This window comes from Micropterus dolomieu, linkage group LG17 (assembly GCF_021292245.1).
Source record: "Micropterus dolomieu isolate WLL.071019.BEF.003 ecotype Adirondacks linkage group LG17, ASM2129224v1, whole genome shotgun sequence".
NCBI lineage: Eukaryota > Metazoa > Chordata > Actinopteri > Centrarchiformes > Centrarchidae > Micropterus > Micropterus dolomieu.
The window spans coordinates 31,700,409-31,718,187 of record NC_060166.1 but is presented as its reverse complement, the minus strand read 5'-3'; the positions used below and the strand labels follow the sequence as shown (position 1 = coordinate 31,718,187).

Below are 17,779 nucleotides of genomic sequence, written 5' to 3'. Positions count from 1 at the left end.
ATTAAGCGAGTAGGATGGAGGTGTATGTGTGGTATTGGGAGGGGGAAAAGGAGGGGAGTCGCGAAATCAACCTCAAAAAGGCGGACTACCAGAAAGGTTTAGAACCCCTGCCATAGACTTTTTCTGCTTGGCCTGTGTCTGGATTTTGGGTCTGATCCTCTGTTTACCAGTGCCTATGCTTAGCTAAGCGTGAGAGTAACAATGTATTCTACAATGAATGTGTGCATGTAAGTAATAGTACGGTGCAATGCCTGATGACATGCATTGTTGTTTGGAAAGGGCAGGTTCATTTCCACCCACCAATTTGGACCTGGCTGTTTCAATGGAGTGGTCCAGCCTTTTTCCTGGTCAGTGCTAATGTTGGTCTGAATGTAGCCCTCTTAAAATGAACAGGGCTGCTATCTGTTAGCGTACACCTCACACTCACATTAAGGAATGCAGACAACTTACATTCAAGGCTAAATTCCACAGTGAGTGGAGTCATAAATGAGGTAGCTGTATTCCAATGTCTTTTAGAGAGAGTCTCACTCCCATCCATCCATTAACATTCTACTTGTGGTCCTTTTAAATTGTGAATAAGCATGAGTTTCTTTTAGCATTGTGGCATGCTTACCCTTAATCTGCGTCCATACACAGTGACCTGGCCACGAGCCTGCTCCTTCCTCTGTCTCCACTCCACCAGGTTAAGGCCATTGTCGATGGCCAGGGTTACGTTCCTCTTGCTGACTGTGGGGTTGACTGTGCCGGCCAGCAGGTGGGGCTCGGTATGCAGGGACACCTCCATTCCATTGGCCAACACTAGACGCAGCGAGCCATCCAGGCCAATGAAATAGCTGTTTCGAACTTGATCTGAGGATAGGGGAAAACGATTATGATTAGGATTAGAAGAAGAGAAACAATCAGAGCTTCTTGTAGCTGATGTAAGAGGACTGAATCTAATCTTCATCTCAGTGAGACACAAACAAAATGACCTAAAATGGCTGCTCAGCAAAAAGAAAGCCTTTAGCAGCAGTATTTAACTGAACCTCTGCGATAATGTTGGGTTTGTGACAACAAAGATCAATAGTGAGAGATTTCACAGCGCCAGTAAAGTAAAGTTTTACAGCTGTTGCAGCAGCCTCGAGGATATGGGGAAAAGAAAACTATCAAAGCTGCTAGCTTGCCTCTGGCCACAGAGCAGGCAGGGTGAACACACACACACACACACACACACACACACACGTTCGCAAGGGATAAATCTGAGACTGTCTGTTACTGTCCCTAGGTGACAACAGCCTGTGTTCCAGCTCCAGACCAGTGACTAATGTTTCCACTGAGCATCTCATGTACATTCATCAGAGAATGCCTCCCTCTTGCCTCCTGTCAGTAGACTGACAGGGACCAGGATGAATATTATTCTCATTAAGAACAGTCGAAAATTAATGGCTTGTCAAACACAACATTAATTAGTTGACTTCATTTATTGGAAAAATCCAAACATACACTGTAATTTCCTCATGTTGACATGTCATGTTAAAGTGGCTGTGACGATTTCTTTATTTTGCACAGAGAAGAACAACAAACATAATATGAGAAGATCAAGTTCTGTTTTTTTTTTCTAGTGTGCCACAGGATGTGTTTAGACATGAGAAATGGGCAGAGGAGGCAGGGCTGACCTTGCACCGGCCCTTACCTCCCTCCATCATACAGACACTTCGCAGGTTGACCAAAGGCCTCTGGGGTAGACACCACAAAGAGGAGGCCTCCGAGACCAGTTTAAGCTTGAATACTGCTGAATCGGAGAATTCACGCTAATTCATGCACGCAGTTCAGCAGTGGAGGTATCTGCCTCTCAATGACATTTAAAGAGGCTGTAGTCTGCTTAAAAGATATTTGTAATCAATTACAAATAAGTTTTGTTGAAGAATAAAGCTCAGTTAGTTAATACAGCTAAATAACTAATATTTAGTCATAATTTACAGCTTTAGTCAGTCATATTAAGTATTACTAGTCAAATGAGCATATCAAAAAAGTCTTTTTGGCCCTATTGAGTAAGTTAGTAACTACTCTACATACTGGATACATAATATGTACAATGTGCAATATGTTCACATTATTTCACACTTGAATCTCTTTTTCAAGACTATTGTTATATCATCTCACTACTACAGTATATTCAAACTTGACATTTGTTAATTTCACATTTGGTACATTTTATTATCTCGATGACTGTACACCTGATTGAAGTTGCAACTACAATTTAAGACAATTACTATAAAGCTTCCTTGAATCTTAAAGTTATCAGCTTCGCATAATGACAACACAATTAACAACCCTGAGGTGTGTGGCAACTTGCCCAGAAGAGGACAAACACACAACCAGATGACTAAAAAGGAATCTTGATGGTAGTGCACTCATGTGTTATGTGATCACCCAGTTGCAAGCTCACAAAGCAGACAATAGTGAATTAATTAACAGCAGAGTTCCTGGCGCCGCTCTTCTCATGAGCAGATGTCTAAGACAAGGTCACGATGCGGAGGTGACCAGTCCATCGAGCAACAGTGAGAAACCAGAGATTGTCTTCTTCTGTTTCAGACACAGCTTTGCAGTGGGCAGTAGGACCAGCGGGTGGAGAACACGTTCAAATCTAAATCAAATGTTAAATGGGGAAAGCGTATGCATGGGGCAGCGGGCTATCAATGCATAATCACTGAAGCAATTGGTCACGTACAAAACAGGATATCAGAATGCCAAATAAGACAAACCTGTTATTGGACTAAACCACAACACAAGTCCACCCTCTGCCTGCATCTCTCTCACTAAAAACCTGAAGAATCTCAAAACGGCAACCAGCATTCTGCTTTATGAATTGTGTTTTATGACAGAAAGTCAATATATGTTTCCACTCTGGTAAATGGGAGTTGCACTACACATTTTATCAAAACAAATCCCACTGTGGGTAAGCACTGTAATTGATCAGAAGGGAGACATAACATCTTCACTTAAAGGTCAGCTCACCCAAATTCCACAAAAACATAATTTTTAATTAACTCATAGGTACAGTATATTCATGCAGTTAGGTTTAGTTTTGGTTTCATGGGTCCAGGTTTTAAGATGATGTATCTGAAATGTCTGCCCCCACCACAGTACAATAAGATAAAGGCAAATGGAAAGTCTAAAGACCATCAATGGTTTTTATTGCAACTACTGTTTGAGTAGACCCAGTTACTGTTGGTAACTGTTGGTTAGCCCACACGGCAGCAGCCCACATTATGTAATCAAGCCTCCCAGAAGTTGCTTGCCTGAAAGTTCCCATCCCAGACATCCCTACCTCCAAGAGGGTCCCTCCCAAAGTGACAGTCCACCGAGATCTTTGAATCACTTATTGTCTAGTACTTTACCTGACACTAGTGTCTTGGGGAATCCTACAAGGAGCCATTGGCTCCTACATCAAAGTTTCTGCAATTAGAAGGGCATACAGACCCCTTCACCATAATAAGGGGGGATTCTGGACTTTTACAATTGTGATTGCCACATGTACACTGCACAGGCAATTAAAATGTTTATTGACAGAAAAACTATAAAACCTAAAGCAATCAGTAAAATCTAATAGAATAGAACATGTTTCTGTTAGCTCATGGAAATATTTATCTATCTAAACAAATAAAAATAAAAGTGTGCAAAATGCAGCGTCAGAAGAACCTCTTTATTATGTTACCAGTACCTGATCATCACTTTATACAAACAAAAACGTTTTGTTGTAAAGTAAGCTTTGGCTATTCCAATGACACAAAACACCTTAATAACCGCCTGCTCCACTTGTGAGCTACAGTAAAAGACACTCACCCTGCATGAGTGTGTAGAAGGTGCCAGAGGCTGACAGGTTGGTGGTGACGGTGATATCCTCTTTGTTGGAGCCCTCTGTCTGGATGCGGACTGAGCTGTCGGCATCTGTACGGTAGCTGCTCACTCGGCCCGTGGGGTAAGTGACGTTAGTCAGACGCCCGTAGCTGTCATATCTACAAAGAAATACATAGATGTGAGCCAAAGAAGGCAAAGAGGGGCATGTCGTCTGATACTGTGTATAAACAGTAACTACAGCAGAATCATAAACAGTGATGTGGCATGAAAATTTTACTGAGCCCTGTTGAGTTTGTTAAATCATAAGGAAGCAATCATAATAATAAATGCAGGTCAGGTATGCATAAATGCATGCAAATAAATATGACTAATGACTTGCACTGTCATCTCAGATTCACTGAGATGCTATCTAGGATAAACTGTCCTAGTGGTAATTACAAGTAGGAATTGGGACTTTTTTGTAGAGTCTGATATTTCCCTCTTGGTGTCACAAATTGTGGAAATGTGTCAACACAGGAAGTAAACACAGCACCAAATCCATCGTTGTTGGCAGCATGAGGTAATAAAACTCAAAAGTATCAGCTTTAATCACTGAAGCACAATAAACACAACTTCTAAAAATGGTGTGCAATGTCTGCAGCAGTTCACTATATATGAACTGAGTGTAAGTGCCACAACAACAAGATGGGACAGCTCTTCCAATAGGATGTAAATGTGATATTAATATAAATGCTACTCAGTTTGTAAATAACTTTCAAAGGATGGAAGGAAAAACTGTCGGCCAAGATGAGAAAACCACACACCTTTTCACATTTAAATAACTGCTTATTAGCTTAAATGATTAGTGATATCACCTAATCTCATTATACAGTCTATGAAATAGGAGCACTGAGGTGCGACTCCTTGGAGAGATGCAGCATCTCCCTAGCCTACAAATCAGTCAGTTCATCACATACAGAAACATGAGTGGCCAGATTGTTTCATTTCGCTCAGAGAGCACATCAGCATAGAACAATGTGAAATCTTTCAGATTGCCAGTGTTCCAGAATGGGAGTGAGCGAACGCTACATTACTTAGAATGAAGACCTTTATCCGTGCACTGAATACAGATCGGAAAGCTCTCTCCAGTGTTGCTGCCTGCCATAATAAAGCCTCTAATAAATGAGATGGCGGGTGCTGGTTTACGAATATTTCCTCAGCGCTGCCATCTCAAATATCCAATATGGAAAGGAAGAGTGGGAGAGGAATCATCTCCTAGAGATAAATGTTATCTGATTTCAACTGTACTAAGGACTAGGATTCATTGATGCATTTCATCCCAAGTCTTCCACTTCAGGAAATACTAAATAGCAGAGTAATTTATATCTAAAGCATTTGATTTCTTTTGATATGACATTCTACCTATGTTCATTATACAATCAAAGCTGTTGGAGTGAAAGCACTAGAAGTTACATGTTTCCTACACTGTACCACTTTAAATTGATCAATTCACTGGACAAACAGAGTGTTCCTTTTCCTGTTCCTTCACCTCTGCACAACAGTCCACACCTCTGTACACACAATCCACAAGACAGAAATCTCATTCTAGAGCAAAGCTGCATGCCCAGCTTGTTCACTGACCCAAACTCTGTCTCAATTAGGGCCTAGTGCTAGAGCCATTCCTCGAGCTACGCCACTGAGCTCTAATGGCTCTTGCCTGCTTCAACTCCGCTGCCTATTAGTTTGCTTTCCCTGTACAAGAGGGGAATGTCGGGCTAGGCTGCTCAGCAGAAGGAGAGGACTGCTTTCTCCCTGGATGGCCAAAAGTCCATTTAGATCGCATCACCTCTGTGCTACATGCTAGCTTTAAGATCTTTCATGGTGGGGCCAAACAATAGGCCACTTCATATCAGCCTCCCCTTTAACATACCTAACTGCAGTTTTATTCAAAGGTATTCTCATATTTTCACTTCCTCTTACTGCCTGTGGATTTCAGAACACATGTGACTGATGACTGTGGAGATGATATAAAGGCAACAGTCATGTGATTGCTTCTTCGTTAACAGTTGTTTGATTTGGCAGTTATTATTAATGTATCAACCTAATAACATTTTCTTGAACCAAGTGGCTATAGCACATTTATTACTAAATAGAATCATTACTGCCCTGTTAATTGGAGGCCAAGAGAACAATTAGGCATCCTTCAGAATGCTTCATGATTTAATAGATTTACAGTAACCTCTAAGCTTAAGCACTTATCATTACAACAAAGTTTGAGTATACAGTAAATGCCAGACCAGATGAGGCTGCCGTAGGTTACACAAAAAATACTATCTCAAGTTAGTCCTTTGTGTTTTGTTTCCGCATTTATACAAATTAATTTAAATCTGTATGTTATAGGACGTAAGAACACATTAATTAATATGGGTAAAATGTTCAGCAGTGCACTTTGTTGAGCAGAGATAAATGGAGGTTCCTGTTCAATTATATCTGGTAGCAAATTATGGTTCTGGCCCTCAGGTAGTGGATTGACCTTCAAAGCTAATTATTCAAGAAAAACAAACACTCTTTATTGGGTCTAATGAAGCATAGATGATGTGACTTGCACATGTCTAATACCTAACCATGTTTGGAGGAGATGGAGAGTATTTGTGCTCTCTGCAAACATGTACACATTAAAAAGTAAATGAACAGGTGATGGCTCCACAACTTAGTTTGACATTTCTCTTTTTTGTTATGGCATTGGTAGGGAACAATGAATCTTTGAATGAATTCCCACAGTAAATGAGTAATTGGTGCAATATACGGTATATATTACAGCCCTGCTGTAATATGTACAGGCAGAATTTCAAGATGATACAATAATCATCATTTTATTTAATTTTCTAGTTGTACAAGTGGCATGATTTTTGTCAGATGTAATCAACTGTTGAACAGTTCAATACACTGAACATCAATTTGATTTGATTTTAAGTTTTTTATATGTTCAAGCTGACAACGATCCAATTCTATAATGTAATGTATGTGATATTATTAAATAAAATATCAGTAATTCAAACATCCTGAAAATGCTGTAATTACTTTCTTTGATCTTAAATATAGGTGGGATTTCTTCTTAGCATGTCCACACACAAGCTATCAGTCAACAGACTTTGCTCTGTCATTGTCATCATCAACATCCATTGCTTATATTTCATCTTTCAAAAAGTATTTTCTTTACAGCCATTTTACAGAAAGTCAAAGAGAAATAATTCAGACCACCCACTGGATTTGTTGAAGCCGTAGGCAATTCACTCTACCTTGAGAAATGCCCATGCAACCGTCTCAGATGACGACCAAATCAAACACAGGTGATAAATGTCTGTTCAAATTAAACAGAGCATCTGATTATGTGTCAGAGCGTTATATTCCTCCAGCGAGGTGTAACAGATGTCTGACCAGCCAATCTGCTTAATCACACTTTTTGGTATGACATCCTGTTAGCACAGTATCCCTTGGTACAGTATATTAAGCTAAGGGACAGATTGCTCCATAGAAGTCACAAGAACACAAAATCCTATACTCCAGTGCTGCAGCATGTGGGAGCGTTTTCAATTGTTCCCACAAAGTGTGGGGTTTGCCTCAGTCAATTACTACCTCTGGCTATTCTATTATGCTATATTGCCTGGCCAACTGGTAAATTGTACTTGCCAGCAGATATACAGTATGTTGTTCCTGTGCCTTACAACTCTAAACAAGTGATGTTCTGAGATCTGTCACTGCAAGCAAGAGTGCATATGAGCAACTTATCATCGAATAATCCTGTTTGATATGATAGCAGCAAATAGGATTACACCCATACTTCCACAGATCTTGTATTCTGAGTGACATCAAGGCATAAGAAGGTAGCTCATGTGCAAAAATACTAAACTCAGATGTCAAAGAGCTCGCCAACTGTAAACATTCACCCACTTAAGCATCTTAGCATGTAGTGAATACATAGCTTCCAGTTTAAATATTTTAGAATTGACTTGTAACTGTATATTGGATTCAAGAGATTTAACATATCTATTTAGTTGCTCTCTGGGGCGAAGCAGTAATCTATAATCAGCTCAACTGGGATCCAGACTCTGGGTATAAGGATTATAAAGGTGTTTTGCAAATGTTTCTTAATATTACTTACTCAAAGAAGGTTGTCCATCCATTTTCATTCGTCTTAGTTGCTAGAAGTCCTGAGCTGCCATGGTAGGTCATTACGGTGAGTTCTTGACCCTGGGCAGTGACTGTTTTAAGGGCATTGTTGGTGCCAATGGTGAACCAGAATGTCTGTCCATCGGGGACCATAAGCCACAGAGGCATTCCTGTCGTGTCTCGTCGGATGATCACTGTGTTTTTGTTCTTATCAGTAATACTGCTCAGATCTCCTGCTCCTGTGTATGTCAGATTGTAGAGGTGGTCTCCTGTAGTCAGACTTTGAGTAAAAATGTGGCTGCCGTTGGAGTCAAACAGATAGAGTTCATCATTAATGGGAGATGACACCTCGTACATGCTAAGGGGATTCAGATAAGGTTTGTTTTTGCGCACATAGCGGATACGAATGTTGCCCAGATCTGCAATATAAAGCTCTCCATCTGGACACACTGCTAGAGAAGAGGGTGCATTCAGCTTAGCGTCCTTGGCATAGCCTTCATCTCCAGAGTAACAATCACAGTTGGCATCATTTTTGCAGTCACAGCCACTTGGTGCTCCTGCAACCAGGGAGATCTCTCCATTGGTGGACACCTGTCGTACTCTGTTTATTTTCTTTTCATCTGACTCAGAGATGTACAAAATGCCATTGTGGGACACAGCTAGGGCATTGGCAGATTCCAGGGTGGCATGGATGGCCACTTTGCTCATTAGGAAATGGTCAATCCCAGGCACTTGGCAGTGCATGGGCCGGCCTGCTACAATACGGACTTGATGGTTTTCTGAGATCTGGAGTACTACATTGTTGTCCAGGACGTACAGGGAGTTGTCCATGGGACTCACTGCCAGGTCTGTTGGCCACTCAAGACGCACCTAAGAGGAAAAAACACACCACAAATATTAGCCTCAGGTCACAAAAAACAGACCATACTCTTATTGATCCACACATTTTTCACTTTATCAGAGGGAAACAGTCCCTCAAGGTAAGAATCATTGAAAACGGCTTACAAAAAAAGATGCTGGCTGCTGTAAAAAAGGTGGGCTATCTCATAGCTCACACTACAAGCAAAATCATTTTTTGAAACAATTTATCTGATAAGAAGGAAAATAGCAGCTGGTGTACTGTTAAAACAGGAAACGCAAAAACATGATTTTTAAGATCAAATATGATAACAATAGTGGTGAGGATGGGCAGAACGATGAGACATCAGATTATCAGATTAACTGAAAAAAGCTCACTGCAACTGATCATGAGATGAGAGACACCTGAAGGGCTATGCTTCTTGTATCCTTCACATCAACTGAGCTGCTGTTTTTTTTCATGCTTTGGGTTATTAATTTTGAAATGACGAGAGATTGCATGAGTCCTTGAAAAGAAACTGGAGCACACTTAACGAATGAAAGCCTAGCCTGCCTCTGGCCTTCTAAATTATGACTTATTGTTCTGCTAACAATGTATCAGGCTTTTAACAAATTGGAATGATTGGATTCATCCAATTTACCAGTCTCCCTCTCACTTATAATCCCAGGGGGATCTCTTAGGAACATAATATGAAGTGCCATATTTCACCTGAAGCCTTCGAGTACCAACAAAGAAGACTGATTAAAACCTGGACCAAAATACAAAGACAGGTTCAGGTTTTAGATGAAACCTATAACTGGGAAATGGGAAGGTAAATGGATTTATGTAGCTGTTACTATGGTTGACTAATTTGTCATAATGACCTTGAAACGCAAACTGCATAAACCTTTATCCACAGAACTGATGAGGGAGAAATCTCCTGAACATCAAGTGATGTGTACTTTAATATGAAATAAATTGTGACATAGAACAGAATCCTTACTTTAATTATGTGTTTTGGATTTTTTTTTTAAATTTAGGTAAGCTAAGATAAGAGAACAAAAAGCTTAAAGAAACAGAACTACGCAACATGATGATTTCATTGCATTACTGTACAACAGATATGCTATTTGGCCACGGACTGGGCATCCACCTACTGTCTGTGGTAAACAATAAATTCACCAAAAACGTAAGGGTTAAAAATTCATCAGGGAAATGATTTCCACTGATAAATGTGGGAAAAAGTAAAAGTTGACACATTACATTGAAATTCTATTGACATGCTACACTGCATTACACTGCACAAAACACAGGCGTTCTGAAACACAAAATATGATACTCAAATAGTAGCAGGTTGCTAACAGCTACCAGTTTCTGGTAAAAGTCTGTTTTATGAATTTTACTTGCCTGCTATCGGCACATATTGCTAATTTTATCATTTAAATGGAAATGCTGACACAATAATTAATCTAAAATGGACAGAGGATTCTATGGAAATAATTGTGTGTAGGTTTCTACACTCTTGGCATTGGTCTGGTTCTTGAATCCCTGCCAAGTTATAAGGGGAGCACTTGTTCACCTTTGATAAAAAAAACTGTTTTGAGCATCACACACAACTCACATCCCACAAACCTCCCATTATCCCCCATAAAAGAGAGGAGGTTTATATAATAGGACATACTGTACCCTGGGCCACATACAACAAACAGGAGACTGGCAGTGGATAAATATCTTTCAGTCTTTCAGAGTGCAGAAAATGCATTTACTTGGGAAATGAAGGGGAGACTTTCAATTTCTTAAAACCTATTTCTTGTCAACACTGGTGGTTAAATATTTCATGAGCCAGTGTGTGGAGTGGCTCGGGGGAGCTGCCTGTAAGGAGGTTTTCACGCCACTCTGACTGATGAGGGGATATTTCCCGAGCTGCTGTCCCATATGCTGTAACCCGATCATACTCTCCCTTTATACATTGGGGCAGCTGTCAGTAGTGCCTGCCTTACATAGCTGCCACCAGCAAAAACCCCAAAATGAGCTCTTCAGCCAAGAAAGTGAGCCACGGATTTGCACCAACACAAAACTATTTTTAAATCTATTTGAACTTGTATTCGAACTATAATGTCATTTTCCATTAGCAATCTCTTCCCTCTTTGCTCATACCAGCATGATGCCTGTCTGAAGAAGAGTAATATGTCATTATTTGAAGTCGCCCTCATATTTGAATTGAATGTCACAGTCAGAGACTTGATAAAGCTTTCTGAAGCTGCTAACACCCTTGAAATATGTTCAAGTGATCTTGTTTTAAGAGACATGGTTTCCCTCTATTTAAGTTTGAACTCAGCAGGGGATGTAGAGAACAGTTTCAAGACTTAAAACAGAAAATGGAACAGATTTCTCAAACAGCAAGGACCTGGGGCCTTGGTATAAACAAATTAATACATTCTTGAACAAGGTCAAACTCGTCCTTTTGCATGAAAAAAGTTAAAGGTTACAGAGCTGCACATCAAATTAAGAGTGAATTTTGCTGCAGTACGCTCACTGCACAGATGGCATGGCAAGATAACAATGACCTCATCAGTAGAGAGAGAGAAATCTGATATTATTTTTTGCCTAGAACAGGTGAGGTACAGAAAAAGTAATGACCACTGTGATGAGCCTTCTCCAGAGAAACTCTGGTCCTAAGTGAGGGGTTGGGGAGTGTTTGAAGTAGGAAGCTATGTGCCCTGGATGAATTTTTAATGGATGCTTTTTACTGTCTGAGTGTCTCTGGCAGTGCTTGTGTGATTTGTCATCGTTGTGGAGCTGCAGTCAGTCTGCCTGTGTCCTCGCTGCTGTGAAGCTGGGATGGTGAGCATCTATAGGCGCTTATGTTTGTGTGCGGGGGGTAAGACAGCAGCAAGCACGGGTCAGGAGGGGGATGGAGTTCCCTAGGGGCTGGAAATGGGCAGCTGGAGGCTTTGCTCCCTCCGCTGAATACATCATTTCACACACACAGAAATCTTCTCTTCACTGGCATGTGAAGCCCCCTCAGGACCTTTTTGCTAGTCATACTCGATAACAAACACGATGGGGCAAGAAACAGTAGTGCGTGCACATGGAGCAGGACGTAGACATCAATCAAATCTTATTATTAAAGCCCAAGAATGCTCTTTTCATGAGTAAAAATAAAACAATTATAGATACTGTAGATAACACACACAATAGATAATTGCATTTGTTGGCAGGTATGGCAAGACAATGGAGTCCAGGATGTCATGGAGAAAAAACAACAACTAATTCACGCTCTCAAATTTTATAAATTCTGCCCTCGAATTAGTCATTTGTGCTTTCCATTTAATAATCTGTGCTCTTGAATTACTGCATTCGTGGCCTCTATTTAATTGCCTATTGTTTGCGGCATGAGACACCCACTTTCAAGCTCTGTTTCTTGCTCTCTCACTGCCCAAACAAAGCCACCCCTTAATTAAATAATATACAGCAGCTGTATCATTAACTAGGCTTCCCCCTCACAAAGGACACTAGCTGCTTTTACACAGACCTTAATATTACACTAATAATTGTAAAAATAGCCCAGTCAGAATACAAATGCCTCATGTAACCAGCTCAAGTTTTCAATCGGGTTGAGAGGGATGATAATCCATTCAACAGGCATATATTAGTGCCTAATAACCATGCATGCTTAATCTGATTGTTTCTGTGGTTTAAATAAATATACTCTTTATGCACATTTTTGTCCCACGTTGGGGTAACATTAGGTGACGTCAATGGGTTTCCGGGTAAATATTGTTCACAGGACATGATGTGGGTTAGTTATGAAAATTGTCTTCTTCTTCTTCTGTTAATTTACGGCAGATTATATATATATAGCAATTGTAAGTTGCTTTGGATAAAAGCGCCGGCTAAATGAGTAAATGTAATGTAACTGCACAATTTGTGTAGCTTTATTTGGTGAAGGCTTGCACACACAGAGACCTCTCCAAAATTACAAAGCACCCTCAGGTAGCTTCTAAATCAACATTCATTACAGACACTCAGTGAGTGAACATGGCATAGACTCCAGCTCTGTGGCTGCTGAAGGCCTTCAGCACCGCAAATCTTTTTTTTATTGCACCCTGTGTTACAAATAATGGCTTAAAAATAATAATATATATGAATAGTTATTGTTGTGAAAACAGATACCTTACTATCTGTCATAAATTAAAATAAATTACATTATGCTGAGTTGCATGTCCAGCCCTGTTGGAGACAGGTGTTCCAAAAAAGCAAACAGTTAAATAACACATGGCATGTTAACACTGTTAATACCGAAGTTCAGTGCTTGCTGACAGTATACAGAAAGAAAGCTGTGTGCAGCATGCACTCTTACTCTATTGACTGGTAAGCTCTTTTATGCACAGCTAAGGAGGCTTTTACACACACAGTTGAACAGTTGTTACCAGTGTAACTGCATGAGCGAAATAGGCACCCCGCAAGTTTTGTTGCCTCACTCTGGATTCAGAAAACAAAATGAAAAAAATGAATTAGATGAGTGCAAATTCAAAGCAGCACATGAGCGACAGAGCCACAGTCTAAGCAACAAGAGATAACCACTGTGAAAAAGAATCCTCAAAACAGCTAAATACTCAAGGAATTTATCGTAAAACTTCCTAAAATATTACTGATTTTTTAAATTACAAATCTAGTAGTAGTAATGTGAACACTGCTAGTCAGCATCCCAGGATCAGTAGCTTGGCCAGTGATTGTGATGCCCCTGTAAAGACGTAGGCTGCTAATGAAAGCTTTATTAATAGTCTTTAACGTTTAACAACTGAACATTACTTAAGATCATTAGAGTTTTCAGCTCATCATAGACCTGTTATCCAGAAGCCTGCAGGCAGATAAAGCCACATTAACTTTAGGTGGAACATAACACACAACTGACATAAGTGAGTTGATATCGTCTTGAAAATAGCACACAGCTTTCCAACAACTTGGAATCAACACATTTTTCTGTTTCCACATCTAAATCTTTGACAAATTTAATTTCACTTTTTGTTTTACTAACAGTAAAAAAAATTGTTTACTATTGTTGTGGTGGGAAAGCGCCAGGCATGTGATGCATGCAGATTAATTTACAATCACAGTCTAGTCTGCTTCCTTTGAGTGCTGCTGTTGATGGAGAAGATGTTTGGTGGAGCAAACAAATTTTTTGTCTTGGCTGCATGTTTTTAGATAAATGAATCTCAGAATTAAAAATTTACTTTATTATTGTTGTTGTAATGATTGAGGGCATTCCCCCATAACATCATCATATATGGGACGCACCAAATGTGATTTACTTTTTCTTTTTTTATGTTTATCTGACCAATCCTGCCCCCTGGACATGAAAGGCTATCCTGTGCGTTAATCTACGGCAGGGTCTAGCCATCAGCTGTGGCTACTGAGGGGCTTGAACACTGTAAGATTGCACAGCAGTACCTCTGGGTGTATGTAGAAGGTAATTTGGTTTTATGCACAAAAAGATACATATATACGGAGCTCTCAGTGCCACAGTCAACATGTTTAATTGCACTGCTTAGTGGAACATGTTGGCACTGTGTGATATACAATGTTTGGACTTTTACCAAGAGTAAAATAAAAATATCCACCCAGCTGCTTCATTTCAAAAGATATGACTGAATAAACTTGCAATCTGTGTGTGTGTATATGTAATTTACTATTAGATTGTGACCGATCCTGTCGCATGAATGGGTTACTAAATAATTATAAATATTTAATGAAGTTACACTGCTGTGCCACCGTGCATAAAAATGCCCATTCTTAATTTAGAGATGCTCTTTTTCTTCCTGCTGCTGTGTGATGGCTATAGGCATTAAATAATTAATATAAATAAACGGTTTATCCAGTGACATGTAAAAATAATCAGTAAGATGTATTAATCTAATGCATTACAGACTTGATTAAATAGTAGAGAAAAACAACAGCTTATTAAATCAAGAGCAATGAATGAAGTAATTTATGGGCACAGATTATTAAATCAAGAACACAATTTAAGTATTTCAAGAGCACAAATTATTAAATTGAGAGCACAAATTAGTTACTTTTTGTCTCCCCTAACTAGTTGGGTTGAAAATTATAATGTCAGGATTAAACAGCCATACAATGGCTGCTAGAGTATGCAAAACGTCCGTCTTGTCATCTCCAAAGGGAGGTCACAGAGCTAGAGAGTGATGTGACCTCAGTGCAGTGTCCTTGCCTGGGGGTTGTGTTCTATCTGGTGTAGCGGTCTGGTACATGTGTGTGCATATGTGTGTGTGTACATGCGTTTGCGTGCCTCAGTGAACATGTGTGCTTGAAATGAGAGCCAGTGAGGTTATGGGTCATCCTCTTCATCCCCCTACAGCTATAGGTCAAAGGACCTTTGCACTTGGTGCTGTGTGACAAACATGGAAACTCCCAGGACTACAGTGCCACCTCTGGTTTCAGCATGGCTTTATGGCCCGGTGCTATGACTATTCTAGTTCCTGAAGTTTACCCCAGCTTGGGGCAGCTTTTGCAAAAAATACATGCAACAAACACACAATTTAAATATACCACAAACTGCCTCTTGGTTAACCTTATAATTAGGGGTGAAAGAAAAAATCGATTCTTAGATTCATCGCGATGCGGACGTAGAAGAATATCGATTATAGAAGAGCAGCACTCGGACCGTCTGTTGCGTACACACAACAAAGAGACCAGTGTTCCCTCCACCGCTGCGGAATGAATAACCACCCAACTTAAATGTTACACAATCATTAATATCAATGCGCAAGTAATGATTTTAACTCGCACACTGCGAGCATGATGACACTCAACTCTTTGCTAGCATTTTGTGTATCCTGTGTGTGTGGCCGAGCGAGAGAGTGGCAGAACATGAGGGAGAAAGTTAGCAGGGAGAAAAATTTTTGCAGTTTTTGTTTGGTAGTAAATGTGCAGTGTAGGTCACAGTGGGTCCGTTAATAAAAGTCTGTAACATGTAGCGCTAGCTAACATCTCCCCTGTACAGCATGTTTTTTGGCTGTTGCGTAACGTTAGCTAAATTAGTAACGGAATACTATTAATTAGCTCAGCTGTATGTCATTAAGTTAATAACTTACCTACTTGTCAAGGGTACTTTAACTTTTTCCCCCCTACATTATACTGTCAGCAATGTCCTCTCATGAATTAATAAAGTTCTGAACCTGAACTATTGCGACTAGGTCGAGGCCCAATAGATCCAGGATAGGCGCTTCTAAAATGGATGCTTACACAGGGTTGTAAGCTTCCCGGAGACCTGGGTCAGTCAAGGAGACTGGTGTAGGTTGAGAGACAGGAAGACACATGCTGTCTGCCCAGGTCAGAGAGGTCGTACCTGAGAGATATCCATCACAGCATCACAGCTGAGAGGTCGGGCAGAGGTCAGGTCATTGAAGCCCAGAAGAGTGGAGATGATACCATTCTGATCAATCCTACGAATCATGGTCCCATCCACAAAGAAGATTACACCGTACTTATCCACCGTAATGCCTGCAGATAAAAAGTCACCCAATAGACAGAAGAGGAAAATATCCATCAGTTATTCTGTTTATCTGTAACTTAATGTGAGGCTAGAGCACCACTAAAAGACAATTAAGCACTATTCACTGCAATTAAAATGTAAGACTAATCACAGCAATTAAAACTAATGCAAGGATTGATTTTTTAATCAATAATGGAGACCAATAGAAACATCAAAACAGATGAAGAGTACTGTATGTATTGATTCAATTACAACAAAGATTTCATCAATGTGGTCTCTTTTGTTCCTGCTCTCTCAACCTCAAACAACAATGAAGCTGAGAATACTAACCTTACCTATGCACAACATTTTTCTGTTACTTCAGGGTCTGTTAAACAATATGCAAAAGCTACTGACCTGTAGTTCATAGTAGTCACATTATGATTTTCTATTTTCAGCGCAAAACCTGGACTACACAATACATGTTGCATATTTCAGTGGGACTTGAGTGTTACTTCAGTACATGTGATTCCCAATGTCTAAAAAAGTAAGCAGGTGATCTAATGACTTATTCATCATCCAAATATCGAAGCAACAAGAAAAAGCAAGCCATAAAAAAGAGTTTATTAAAAAATAACTGAAGCTAGTGAGCTACATGTACGTAGTTAATGATGAAGCTAAGACAAGAGAATTTGATGCATATAAATTGAAGCGTATTGATATAGCCTCTTCAACTATCCAGCAATCTAGTCTGCTTGAAAAGAAAATAGAAAACAATGGCCTCAACAGATTTGAATCAGCACACTACATTGATTATAATAACATCAATACAATACCTCTGGGGTTAGTGAGAGTGGCCTCAACTGCCTTTCCTCCATCCCCGCAGCGAGTGTCATCATATGGGAGACACTGGTCACCAGTTCCCGCCACCAGCTCCAGATTCTTGGCCACATCTTTCACAACATTCAGGGATTTCACCTTGAATACCTTCCTGCTGCTGGTGTCCGAAAGGTAGACAGCACTGTTCACTGGACTGGTGGCCAGGTAGTACTTGTGAGCAGGGCTGTTGCTGAGAGAAGGGAAAAGAGAGGAATAAGCCCATGTCAATAAAGCTGGAAGGGCTACAGTGCTTTCAATAAGAAACATTGTGTAATACAATTAAAATGGATTCAAAAGCCATTTAGAGAGTCAATTGGGCACAATTACAGTTTAAACCAAGGACATGGAAAAAGAAAAATAGAATGAGATTAAATGTGGAAAAATAGAATGAGATTAAACATGACATAATGTTGGAGCTTAGAACTCATCTACAATACAGTCAGCTTAGTCAGAAATCCCTGTTGTCAAAAGAGAGTGGAAAATCCACTCGTCTGAATATATGTGACATACACATACACATATGTGAGAATATTGTTTAGATATAGATACAGATGTCTAGTTTATTTCAAGGGGATGCA

At 39.9% G+C, this 17,779-nt stretch overlaps 1 protein-coding gene across 1 annotated transcript in view; it reads right to left on the bottom strand.

Annotated features, from left to right (window-relative positions):
* tenm4 (teneurin transmembrane protein 4) overlaps positions 1–17,779 on the bottom strand; it is a 217,006-nt gene that overhangs the window by 15,247 nt on the left and 183,980 nt on the right. The window contains exons 25-29 of the mRNA XM_046074291.1: positions 17,159–17,391; positions 16,197–16,351; positions 7,982–8,859; positions 3,826–3,998; positions 614–849 (exon numbers count right to left, since the gene is read on the bottom strand). Of these exons, the coding sequence (XP_045930247.1) occupies positions 614–849; positions 3,826–3,998; positions 7,982–8,859; positions 16,197–16,351; positions 17,159–17,391 (1,675 nt within the window). The remainder of the gene's footprint in view (positions 1–613; positions 850–3,825; positions 3,999–7,981; positions 8,860–16,196; positions 16,352–17,158; positions 17,392–17,779) is intronic.